Here is a 13,578-nt window from a genome sequence, read left to right on the forward strand (position 1 = left end):
GTTTGGTTTGTCTGTTTTGATCAACAGATTTTCTAGGGTTATTAGCCTGTAGTCTGAAATTCCTCTAGGAGAATTAACTTTATTTGAAACACTTTAGCCCCTAAGATGTTCTTTTCCTATTTTGGAGCAATTGCTGGTATAAGGCAATATTTCTTAAATCTATAACAATTGCATTATAACAGAACAGACTTAATGGAGAATATTCATTTTATTCTTTTTGTCATGTTAGATCACAGTTTCTCGTTAGGTGGGTGGTATATCCTGTGTCTCTATATGAAAAATAGAGGAAGGGCTGGGTGTGGTGGCTGATGCCTGTAATCCCAGGACTCTGGGAGGCTGAGGCAGGTGGATCACTTCAGGTCAGGAGTTCGAGACTAGCCTGGCCAATGTGGTGAAACCCTGTCTCTACTAAAAATACAAAAATTAGCTGGGCATGGTGTCGGATGCCTATAATCCCAGTTACTTGGGAGGCTGAGGCAGGAGAATCACTTGGACCTGGGAGGCAGAGTGAGCTGAGATCGCACCACTGCACTCCAGCTTGGGGAACAAGAGCAAAACTCCAGCAAACCACTGTGGCACGTGTATAACTATGTAACAAAGCTGCACGTTCTGCACATGTACCCCAGAACTTAAAGTATAATAAAAAATAGAGGAAGAAAATCATGTAAGCATGCTATATTAATGCAAACTTGTTAGTAATAGTTCTACTAAAGGAAAGATCTAGAAACTTTCCAGAATCAAGAATTCTTGTACAGATGGAGGCTTGGAAAATTCAGCCCCCTGGTGTCATTAACCGAACATTCCACATTCTGCCCCACTGTGGCCTGTGTACAGCACGACATTGCACAGTGGGATCTGGTGACAGCCAGGCGGGTTTTCTGTAACTATCATTCAGAAGCATTTCCTATTATTCACTTTCTTCTTTGTATTCTTTGTTCAGAAACCCTTTCTGCTTGTGTATATGGCACATTGGAAGTAGATGTGGAGAAATCCCCATCTCTTTATATCCTGTGAGTCAGGACAGGATGGAAAATAAGAGATGGGCCTCTGGGACAGGATGGCTGCCTTCTAGTCCTATTATGCCCTTCGGTAGTCACATGACACAGGAACAATTCAAATTTTCTCTGGACTTCAGTTTATTCATCTGGAAATTTGAGATAATAAAAACATCTACTTCTAGGTTTCTTTTGAGGGTTAAACAAAATAATCTGTGCAAAGACATAGGCCAATTCCTGGCACCTAGTAAGGTTTTAATAAGAATATTTCTTGCCCTGCATTGTGGTGCATGCCTGTGGTCCCAGCTACTCAGGAGACTGAGGCAGGAGGATCACTTGACCCCAGGAGTTTAAGACCAGCCCACGCATAGTGAAACCTCGTCTCTAAAAATAAAAAAAGAGACTGGGCACAGTGGCTCACACCTGAATTCCCAGTGCTTTGGGAGGCTGAAGCAGGAGGAGTGCCGGGGGCCAAGAATTCAAGACCAGCCTGGGCAACGTAGTGAGACTCCATCTTTACAAAAAATACAAAATAAAATAAAATTAGCAAGGCATGGTGGTGTGTGCCTGTAGTCCCAGCTACTTGAAGCTGAGATGAGAGGATTGCTTGAGGCTGTGGGTTGGAGATTACCATGAGCTATGGTTATACCACTGCACACTCTGGCCTGGGTAACAGAGTTCAAATGAAGAAGGAGGAGGAGGAGGGAGGAGGAAGGAGGAAGGAGGAAAAATTAAGAAAGAAGAGGAAGAGGAGGAGGAAAGAGGAGGAGGAAGGAGGAGGAGGAGGAGGTCTTACATATTAATTAAAGATAGTAATAATATAAACATGAAATGCTCAAATATCAGTAGGCTTCTGCTGGTTTTGAACCTCAGTGTTCAAAACACTTATTAGATTATCTAGAAATTTATCATCTAAAATAGGTAATGAAGCCACGGACACAAATTGTGGAAATTCTGTATTATTCCTGAATTAACTGTTTACTGTTTATGATTATAAAAACATTGTATACATAGGAATTTATTTCCTTGGGTCCTAAAATGTGTATATGTATAGGAAGATGGAAAGAGTATAAGTGTCATAGTCCTCCTTGAAAGTAATTTTTGTCTGGATACGGTGGCTCACACTTGTAATCCCAGCACTTTTTGGGAGGCTGAGATGGGTGGATCACCTGAGATCAGGAGTTCATGACCAGACTGGCCAACATGATGAAACCCTGTCTTTACTAAAAATATAAAACGTAGTCAGATGTGGTGGCAGGCACCTGTAGTCCCAGGTACTCAGGAGTCTGAGGCAGGAGAATCACTTGAACCTGGGAGGTGGAGGTTGCAGTGAGCTGAGATTGTGCCACTGGGTGACAAAACAAGACTCTGTCTGAAATAATAATAATAATAATAATAATAATAATAATAATAATAATAATTTTTTACCCAGTGTTTCAAAGCCATTGGGAAAACTGATACTTGCCTTGAAACTGTTCCATAAATATTGTTGAGAAAATACAAAGTATTATTTTTCTGTATTATTATCAAATGCTATATGGTTTTTATTCTTGTATTTAATGTTCAAGAAATAATAATAGACCAGGTTGTTATCATGGCAAAAATACAACAATGAAAGACTTTGAGCTTTGATCAGAAGTAGTTAATTTTCTGTTCATTTTGAAAATGTGCTATTCTTAAGTCTCATTTTAGCCACCAAAACATCTCAATGACAGTTTCTGTTAAACTTTCTTCTGCATTTAAAAGTATTTTCTAGAAAGTATGTTGAAACCAAATGTCAGGCTTTTAGTACATTTTCCTACATGACAAGTTTTATCTTCAGTGAAACCCAGCTTTTTGAAAAGTAAAGTAATAAAGTCAAAATAATGTGTGGGTGGGTGAGGGAGGGAAAGGGGAGAACACTTGGGTGTTAAAAAGCAACTAAAACATTTTTCATGGTTTAAGCCAAAACGAGAGCAAAAATTCATCTTGTGGATATTCAGACAATTTGTGACTTGTTCTGTCTGGCTAGGAGGTCCAAGAGGAAACTCATAATAAATCTTTCTGTATATTTCACATTTTTAGCTTGAGCATTTCAGTACTATTCTCCCCTCCTTTGTGCTGAATCTTATATGCTGCCCAAATTCTGCTTGTAGAGATAATTTGAATAAATAGGCATTTATTATAAGACTGTCATTATTTTTCCATAAAACTGTGGCACAACACAAAGCCTCCTACATAAAGCAAAGCAAAGCAAAAGGTAAGTGCTCAAAACTAAGTGTGAATGTTAGTGTGTTTATTAAAATTCTCATGTCTTTTGTTGCGCTTTGATTGAAGGCTTGTAGGAATTAGAGTTGGCTCTGGAGGACTTTATATAGATAACTGTAAAACCGAAAGTCATAATGAAATTCATGAGAGTGTGATGGATTTAAAATTATAACCCTTGTATGTAAAAGGTAAATGTGATCTTTATTGGAATCACAGTTGGCTTTTTTATGCTGTTGGTCAATCTTAAATATTTATTTTCAGACTTCTTTTCTGGGCATAAATCACAAATCTGTTCATTCAACTGAGTTTTATGGTGTACCAGCTATGCCAGGCACTGTTCTGAGCACAGAAACATTTTTTGCCCTTGTGCCATTTACGTTCTAATGGGAGAAGATGGACCAAAAATGTATTTATAATAAATTACAAATAAATAATAAAATCACTTGTATAGTTGTTAGAGGGCGATGAGTCTATGGGAGAAAGTAGAAGTGGAGCAGGATAAGGGGAATGGAGAGTTGGGGACATGGACAGGATACATTTTGAATTGGGAACATGGTGGCCCCATGAGCAAACTTTGAACTAAGGCAGTTCCCCATACCCCTTTCTACTTCGCTAAGGAACCCTTAGGGATGATTTTATTTTGACCTCTTAATTTTATTGCATTCTTGTCATAGTTTTCAAGTAGAGTGAGATGAGTATTTTAGTCAGTCTAAATAAGTGTAGGGTAAATAGCTGCATGGAAAAAATGGTGCTCTTTCAATAAGCTTCCTGTTCCTTTTTTCTTTTCTTCCCTTTCCTTTTCTTTTATCTTTTCTTTCTTTCTTTCTTTCTTTCTTTCTTTCTTTCTTTCTTTCTTTCTTTCTTCCTTTCTTCCTTTCTTCCTTTCTTCCTTTCTTCCTTCCTTCCTTTCTTTCTTTCTTTCTTTCTTTCTTTCTTTCTCCCCCTCCCCTCTTTCTCTCCCTCTCCCTCCCTCCTTTCTTCTCTCTCCCTCTTTCTCTCTCTCCCTCCTCTCCCTCCCTCCCTTCTCCTCCCTTCCTCCCTCCCTCCCTCCTTCCTTCCTCTTTCTTTCTCTCCTTTTTACTTTCTTTCTCTTCCTCTCTCTCACACAAATTGATGCTTTATTAATAACACTTTTTGCCTATTACAAAAGCATAGAAGAAAGGAAATCTGAACCCAAGTCAGAGATTGTTACAAACTTCTAAGTTGCTATACTTTTTATATAGTTTGATTTCAAGTGAACTTTAGTTTTATAGACAGATTTGTCACTCTCAAACATAAAAATCCAGATCACTAATATGATCATTCTAAGATTATGGGCCAAATATAATAACATACTTGTTTTCATCTTATGCTTAGAACAACAAAATAGTGGTGCTACAATGTGATAAGTAGATATCTATTTATACCTGGTGTCTGATGCCAAAATGCCTAAAGATTTCATTGGACTCATCTTGCAATAAATCAAATGAATAAGTGTTTTTTTTTCAATTAACAAATAGCAGTTTGGATATTTATTACAGACTCCAGTAATTCTGATATTTTTCTTGGGATAGTGAGAGTAACAAATCTAGCCAATACCATAAAAGTGTTTGGGGGAAATATGGAAGGAGCTTTCCTGTGAAGCAGTACGGATACACCAGAGGTACAGCAGATCGTAAAAGCTGTCTCCATTCAGTACTTTCCACGTGATAGGACATTTTAATGTTTGTGCCAATATGTACAAAAATCAGTAGCAAAAGTGGATAGTAGTTGGTCATAACAACACATGTCTCTCTAATATCTAATTTAATATTTGACATTAATCCAAATATTAGACATAAATTCAAATAAGAATGGATTTTACCATTAATACATTATGACTGTTACATGAATATGTAGTGTGTTAAAACTAATTTGGTAAATCTCCACCTACCTATATCTCTCTTTTTGTAAAGCTTTTTTTCTAACATATCATGATGAGCATTCATCTTTAGCAGATTGTCTTTTCATGTGTAAGGTACCACCTATCCATATTTGAATTATTAAGACCAATCTGATAGTCATCAGCCTTAAGAAAAATTATACCTAAATTTTATGTTGGACATTTAGAATAAAAATTATTTTATGCTTATTCTTTTTTTTTTTTTTTTTTTTTTTTTTTTGAGATGGAGTCTTGCTCTGTTGCCCAGGCTAGAGTGCAGTGGCATGATCTCGGCTCACTGCAACCTCCACCTCCTGGGTTTGAGCCATTCTCCTACTGGGATTACAGGCACCCACTACCACACCTGACTAATTTTTTTATTTCTAGTAGAGATGCAGTTTCACCATGTTGGCCAGGCTGTTCTTGAACTTATGACCTCAGGTGATCGCCTGCCTCAGCCTCCCTGAATGCTAGGATTATGCCCAGCCATATGCTTATTCTTTGTGACTGTCATTTAAAATATACATATATAACATTTCATTGACTTCAGTAATTATTTTTCACAATGGTAATACATATTGCTGTTCAAGTAAATGTTTATTCATTCGCTCAGAATGTGCACTAACTTGTGAGTAAGTAAAGAGTTGACGGTTCAAAGTACAACACTTGAGAGCATGGCCATTAACAGGGTTTTTTTTTTTTTTTTTTTTAAGATGAATATAAGAACATCATACCTGATATTTTAAATCATTCTTTCAGTGCACGTATGGTTTTGGGTGCTCTTCTATGCACTGATATTATTGCCTCAAATCTTTTTCTCCTCATTTAGCTTGTTTTATTTTTTTGTTTGTTTTTGTTTTGTTTTTTAGAGAGGGTCTTGCTATGTTGCCCAGGCTGGTCTCAAATTCCTGGCCTCAAGTGATCTTCCTGTCCCAGCCTCCCAACTAACTGGGATTCTAGGTTCAAACTGAGGCACCTGGCTTGTTTTTTGTTTTTGTTGTTGTTGTTGTATATGTCTGTATCAGATTCAAAATGTAGATTATTTGGGGGGACCATATGTACAGAATAAAAAACTTGCGTGCATCAACTATGAATTAATTTTGAAAGTATACTGTGCTAGTATTCTAATAAAAATATATTTTTGGTTTTTGATACATAAACATTTGTTACAAATCATAAACACTTAAACATATTGTGGAATAAAAAGAAAATGTGAAACAGAATGAAAATGCATCTCGTAATTACATTACATGAAATGAAGCAATAATGTCAACCAATTTCAGGATCATTTGGGGAAAAGGTGTCATATATGTCTACATTCTCCTGTATAAAGCTGAAAATTTGCATATAGGTTTTTTTAACCTTTTTTTAGATAAACATAAAAGAATCTTTGCATGTAGTTAACATGTTTTCTTAAATGTAAAATCTTAAATAGAAACTTTATTAACATTTTATCCACACTTTAAGTGGGCTACATTTTTTTGGATTAAATGAATGAAACTTTTTATAAAATCATGCACCACATTTGCCTACTTTCAATAAGGAGTTACTAATTAAAAGCATAAAAAGGAATTTAAAATTGTATTATGCTTTACTAATTATCTTAATTATCCAATTGACACACATTTTTCCCAAGACCTTCACCTACTACAAATCGATACATACAGCTTTATTCTTCCTTTTCAACATGGTTTTATGAATTCTTGTGAAATGTTTTTTAAATGAAGCAGGTAAATGCTTATTTATATTTCTGGTTTGGCTATAAACATTCTTTTATTTTATTTTCAAAGTTAGGAGTCACACCAACTTCAGTTCACTGCTTGAACTGCAGATTAGTAAGCTCCAGAATCATTTTTAATATGCCTTTTCGGCTTTTACTTACATATATCATCCTCGTGTTTGATTTTCCTTCGTCCTGAATTGAGAATCCTAACAGATATGCCCAGTGTCTATGGCCCAAGCCTGGTATACACATCACCCTCATTCAGTTTATGTTAGATTTCTCAGAGATTCTACACAGAGTGAGTTTTGAAATCACCAGATTTTATTTCTGCCATTTTTTGTAGCCTGCGTCTCTGCCTATTCCAGGAGCATAATTAGTCATCATGAAGTGTGGATAGCATGGACTGGGGGTGAGAGAGTCTGTGAAGTTCTAATTCACAGCCATAAACAGACAGCAGAGCAACAGCTACCCGAGTTCATGTTTTATCAGCATTCTTTGGATAAGATCATAGGTAGAGTGGAAAGAATGCAGACTTTTGAGTTAGACAGACAGGCTTTTGAACACCAGCTAAGCCACATGCCAGATGTGTGACCTCTGGGAAATTACCTCACCTTTCATTGTCTCAGTGTTCTCATCTGTAAAATGAGGATAATGATACCTTTCTTGCAGGGATGTTTTGAGGATGAGTAACAGTGTATGGAAACCATGTCATACAAGTTTGTCATGTAACAAGAACTCACTATGTCATCATCATAATTATGCCACAACCTGTCATCTGTGATTTAAAGATGGGCGGTTTAGATTCTCTTCTCTTCTTCACTTTATCATTAGCAAGCTCAGTTGAAAATGAACTACAGAGTAATCTACTTATATATGCACATATAAGTGTATTTCACCAATTGTGATAAAAATTTCTATATCGAAGGGAAAAATGAATCTATTCTGTTGCAGAGGCATACGAATAAACCTAACTCAGTTTGCATCCCTAAATTGCTTCCAATGTAAAATAGACTTTTTATTCCAAATACAAACCAGCCAACTAAAAATGTGAACTTAGGCCTAACCCTAGAAGGAGAATATGGGTCACGATGGTGCACCTAAGCTGTGGTCTTTTAAAGTCAAGGGGAGACTCTAGAACATCTCCAGTGGAGATGGCAGAATTGATCCAAAGGCCTGACTAAGAAAATGCTGTTTGTAGGCCTACTGGACAATTTTGCAGTAAGAATGATTAAAATTATGTCTCTACTTATAACCTTTCTTGGGAAGCTACTTCTACCTTTGAAGATGATGACCCAGAATAACCTAATTTGGGGACAATTTTCCAAATAAAGTCATTAGCCTCCTAATGTTCTTGACACCCTACATAGGTGTATACTACACAAGTGTGAGGTGAAGAGAGCTTGCTTGTAAGGGTTAGATTATAAAGTTATCACAGAGAGCCAAAATCGAATATAGTCAACATTTAAGGATATCACATTTTAGATGGCATATTTTTTTCCCATTAATTCAAATATACCTAGTTTATTTTCCTAAAGAGTTAATTTTTTTTTTTTTTTTTGTAGTTAGGTAAGATTTTTAAGAATAAAAAAAAGTGCTAGACTCTCACTTGGCAAAGTATCTCATACTCTAGGAATCACTCCAGAGCTGAGACCTCCTAAGGAAATGGTGAATTCACATCCCTTCCTGTAGTTCTAAGGGTCTTGAGGGTCATGCCAGGCTGGGACACTTCATTTGCGTTTTATAATAGTGTTTTGCTGTGTTTGCTTCTCTGTGTGTGTGTGTGTAAGCATATATAATTGGGTTTGCATCATTTGTACCTAGAAGGTACCTTCATTGCAATACCACTTGTTTTTCCTTGTGTTTTCTCTATTTTAAAAAGTGAGTTTTAGAACTTACTCTGAATACTTTTTGAACCTTTAAAGTAGATAAATATGCAAGTCCCTTCATGGTGCCGGGCGTATCATAGACAACTGATAAGTGTGTATCCCTTTCACCCTCCCCCTTAGCAGTCTCATCTGTCACTGAAGTCTTAGGTTTTACTTCAATGTGAATACATTCACAATGGAATCCTAGCCCTGTCCTCTCTGTTACATTGCAGCTCTTGTCTGAGTTTAGGGAGCAAGATTTTCTTCCCGTAAACTCACTGTACCTAGAGCGAATTCATCACCTTCCCTTTTATTTTAAGATAAAGAGCCAAGTTGAAATGTGAATTCCAGCAATTTCTATTGGTGAACTTGAGCACATTATCTATCATCATGTCTATGTGTTCTAGCGGCAAATACTTTCTAACTTCCTCTCACGCTCCTTTGGTTCATTCAACAAAGTTTCACCTCCTTTGGTTCATTCAACAAAGTTTCACCTTAAATATTTATTTAAATTATACTCAGTAATGACACATAATAGTGTCATTACTGAGTATAATTTAAATAAGTAATCTAACTGGGGCCTTCAATTTGCCAGCTAGGGAAGCAGTTGTTAAACAAGGCAGAAGGCATTCCTGTTTTCACAGAACTCAGTCTGTTAGACGATCAAGACAAGGAAACAGGCAGGTACAGTAGAGTGTGATAATTCCTTTGAAGTGCGAGTACAAGAAACATGAACTCAGGGACCTAACCCAAAAAATATCAGAGAGTATTTCCTTAAGGTGTGTCTGAGCTGAATCCTAAACAACAAGCAAGAATTAGTCAGGTGAGAAGACAGTAGTGTGCGTGAAAGAGCAAGTAGCATGTGATGAAGACCCAACACACCAAGAGAAGCGGCCACGTTTCAGGAAGCAGGAGAAATTTCATGTAGTTGCAGCATGCAATGCAAGAAAGGAGTGGGAAGAATTAAGATGAGATATTAAAGTGTAGCTTGCATCATGCAATCTATATAACCCTGTAAAAGAATTTACACTAAACTGTGGATGCAAGAGAGGACAAGTGGGAGGTGCTGGTGAGAAGTTATGGAGCTATAAACCAGGATGGTAGAAAGAAGAGTGAACTACTGTGTGTGTGGGTTTTCTGCACTTTGTAGTTCAGGTGTGGGTATGGAAAGGGGCCAATGGGTTGATCTTAGATGGGAGGTTTCCTTGGCATGTGATAGGGTTTGGATCTGTGTCCCCATCCAAATTTCATGTTGAAATGTAATCAGGGTTGGAGGTGGGGTCTGGCACCCTTTGGCAGTTGATTCTAGGGATATACAAAAGAGAACTGACCAGGAGGCTTCAAGGTGTGAGTAGAGAGGAGCCTGGAGAAAGACCGAAATTGCCATCGTGAGGATCTAAGAAATCCAGCTGATAAAGAAAACAAAAATAATTGCTGGAGCACACAAAGGTCCTGGTTTATGTGTGGCAACCAGGAATGCATGATATTACTGCTGTCCAGGGGCTCCATGAGTTTTCTGCACTCATTAGCTCCTCTGTGGGTATGGAGAGAGACCATTGGGTTGGTCTTAGATGGAGGTATCATTGGCAAGTGTGATAAAGGACAAGTGTAAGAGAGACGAAGACAGTAACAAAATCATAGAAGTGAAGGGCTGTGAGATTACAAAGAAAGTAGAGAAATAAAGGCACTAGAGGTCCTTATATGACCATGCGTGAGGGAGGAATAACTGAGTGAGCGGTCTAAGAAGATCAGAGAATGATGTCATACTGGAGAATGTGGATTTAATATTTTCATAGTGAATCAGCTCCCAGTGATGGCAAAGGCCAAGTGTGCCATGTCATGGTTGAAGTGAAGTAGGGAGGAAGATCGCTAGAGATCAGGAAGTCAAAGGCTGCATTTGGAAGCAATTTCTCCGTGGATATTGATGTCACCCAAGATGATAGCAGGAATTGGGGTGCAGGGAATGACAAGAGTCAGGTGCTGAAGTCATAGAAAGTGGTTTCCACAGGGGCAAGACTGCCCACTGGGGCACATTATGGACATTGTGAGGGCACTTTTTTTTATGTCAAAATGGCTGCTGCGTAGAGGGATGTAGACTTGGCCTTTCTATAAAACAAAGATCTGACTGCATCCCACATGACTTCCATGTGCTGTGCTAGACAGTCAAGGACTGAGTAGATGACTCAGCATGTGGTGGGGTTTCTAGAAAAGCGAACTGTCTTCTGGAACACTGAAGCACTGTCTCATCCCACATACAATTTTCTTTTTTGAGACTAAGTCTCTCTCTGTCTCCCAGCCTGGAGTGCAGTGGTGCGATCTTGGCTCACTGCAACCTTCACCTCCTGGGTTCAAGCAGTTTTCCTGCCTCAGCTTCCTGAGTAGCTGGGACTACAGGTGCCCATCACCACCTCTGGCTAATTTTTGTATTTTTAGTAGAGACAAGGTTTCACCATGTTGGCCAGGCTGGGTCCCAAACTCCTGACCTGAAGTGATACCTGCCCACCTTGGCCTCCCAAAGTATTGGGATTACAGGCATGAGCCATGGCGCTGGGCCCCATGTACTACTCTTGGGTAAGCCCAAGTCATTTGTATTATTTTCTTATTGTATTATTTTCTTCACTTCAGTGGTCTTGACATGTTATCCTAGGTTGTTTCCCTCTCTTTATCATATTCAGGGAACTCTGATTTGTGGTTTCTATCCAAACTCTAGTTCTTATTCCTGGATTTACATGCACCTCTGGGCTTTTGTTTTCCTGTTCTTTCTTGTGCACCATAGCTCCTGATCATTTAAATCCAAACTTATTTATTGTAAGTAGGTGCAGACATCTGACTTGGTTAGGTTTTCTGCTGTGGTCATGTCAAGCATTTACATATTGAAATATATATTGCTTTATTTTAAATTATTTTTCTCTCTTTCATGTATTATTTTTAGTTAGGGCAAAGTATTAATTTGGAAGGGGGAATTATAAGTTATATTAGCAATTAATTCCATTTCAGGATATAAATGGGATATTATGGCATATTTATTATAAGAGGGAGAATTGAGAGTTGCTGCCTTACAGAACAAGGGAAAGTTGCCAGAGAATTGGTGTTAGACAGGAGTGTAGAGAAAGGTTGAAGGTGGTCATGAACAACCACCTGGGGACAAGTGTTTTTATACGAGGATCAGGGACCTAGAAATGGCATTAGAGCAAGAACGGCACAGTCACCAACTTCCCCCTCTTTGTCTTTGCCCATCCTTTTCCCTCCACCTGGGATGCCCACCCTACTTCTCTTTACACCTGCATGTTCTCCATTGTATGGTGTAAAACCTTATTCTTTCAAAGCCTCCTATGACCTCCTCAGGGTGGAAGAAGACATAGGCAAGGCAGTGAACAGTTAAGTACCTGGATGCTGTGCTAGACACTGTGCATGAGTTCTCTCTCAGTTATCATTCATTCCGCCCAAGAAGGAGAGGGAACGCGCACACTTTTAGAATGAAAATGAAATCTAATGACGCCCTGGCTTTCCCCTTCAGTATCACCAGGTGAGGGCATAGCAGATGGAAAGAGACGGGACTCTGCCTGTGGGCAGTGTGGTCCTGTAGCTTGTGTCACCCACTGAACCACACCATGCTTACATGGACCCTGATGGCAGCATTGTGAGAAGCCTTTAGATGGAAAGCAACACTGGAAAGGGGAGGCATATGCCTGTCTAACTTTTGATTTCAGATTCATATTTGAAACTGCTCTTTGTTTTTTGTTTTTCTGGCCCCAGACTCTTAATTAACCCGTGAGCTTCTTTAAGATCAGAGTTCATTTATCATCTTTTGCTGTCCACAGAATCTACTGTCTGCCTTGCTCCTATAGGTGTTCAGTGTGTATACATTGAGTTAAGTGTATAAGGTCTATGCAAGTTTTCAAATGCTTAAGGAAGTCTATAGTGCAAGAAAAGTTCTCAGCACATGTAAATGTGGCTGATTGTTTTGCAGATGTAAAATGCAAAACTGAATTTGCATCCCAAATAAAGTCAGGGTGAAAGATTTTGTTTGATTAAGACCTAAAAACATTTAAAATTGACATTATCACTATCTGGATTGTGCAGTCTAATTTCCTTAGGTGCACGTATTTTTTGGGCTCTTGTGGGTAGCTTATTATTTGGTAATATTTAGATACTCTTGAATATATCTCATTTAAACATAAATCCTTTTTAAGGAAAAGGTGAGGATTTCAATTGGAAAAAGTAAAAAAGCAACAAAAGAAATCTAGGGTTTTCTTATCTCCAAGTTACTGGAAATAATCTCTTCACTTAGAATACAAAGCTGGATCCATGTTTTCAGTCTGTCTTAGAGATTCATGTCAGTTACAAAAATGTTTATGTGGTGTTTTGGTTGATAATGAAGTTCTGTTACTCTGTTTTTCAGGTCCTGTGGGAGTAGGGCTGAATGAACTGAAACGAAAGCTGCTGATCAGTGACACCCAGCACTATGGCGTGACAGTGCCCCGTGAGTTCTGCGCTATTTAGTGTTCCCACGACTACGCATACGATAATTTTTAAAAATTTTTAAAATCATTTTTTAAATTATTGTGGGTACATAGTAAGTGTATATATTTATGGGGTACATGAGATGTTTGATACGGGCATGAAATGCTGAAATAAGCACATCATGGAGAATGCAGTATCCATTCCCTCAAGCATTTATCCTTTGAGTTACAAACAATCCAATTACACTCATTATCTTAAAAAATATACAATTAAGTTATTATTGACTATAGTGACCCTGTTGTGCTATCAAATAGTAGATCTTCTTCATTCTTTGTAACTATTTTCTTTTTGTATTCATTAATAATAACGATTGGGTAATACTTT

General features: G+C 38.0%; 1 protein-coding gene and 1 long non-coding RNA gene across 7 annotated transcripts in view; one reads left to right on the plus strand and one right to left on the minus strand.

Annotated features, from left to right (window-relative positions):
- Positions 1 to 13,578, plus strand: part of MPP7 (MAGUK p55 scaffold protein 7) — a 249,688-nt gene that overhangs the window by 217,505 nt on the left and 18,605 nt on the right. For all 3 annotated transcript variants that reach the window (XM_064368559.1, XM_064368560.1, XM_064368562.1), the window contains one exon: positions 13,133 to 13,213. In XM_064368559.1, the coding sequence (XP_064224629.1) occupies positions 13,133 to 13,213 (81 nt within the window). The remainder of the gene's footprint in view (positions 1 to 13,132; positions 13,214 to 13,578) is intronic.
- The window catches only part of LOC105732169 (uncharacterized), a 150,424-nt gene that overhangs the window by 49,145 nt on the left and 87,701 nt on the right, over positions 1 to 13,578 (minus strand). The window lies entirely within an intron of this gene.

This window comes from Aotus nancymaae, unplaced genomic scaffold (assembly GCF_030222135.1).
Source record: "Aotus nancymaae isolate 86718 unplaced genomic scaffold, 86718_ANA_hifiasm-v0.15.2.pri h1tg000077l, whole genome shotgun sequence".
Lineage (NCBI taxonomy): Eukaryota > Metazoa > Chordata > Mammalia > Primates > Aotidae > Aotus > Aotus nancymaae.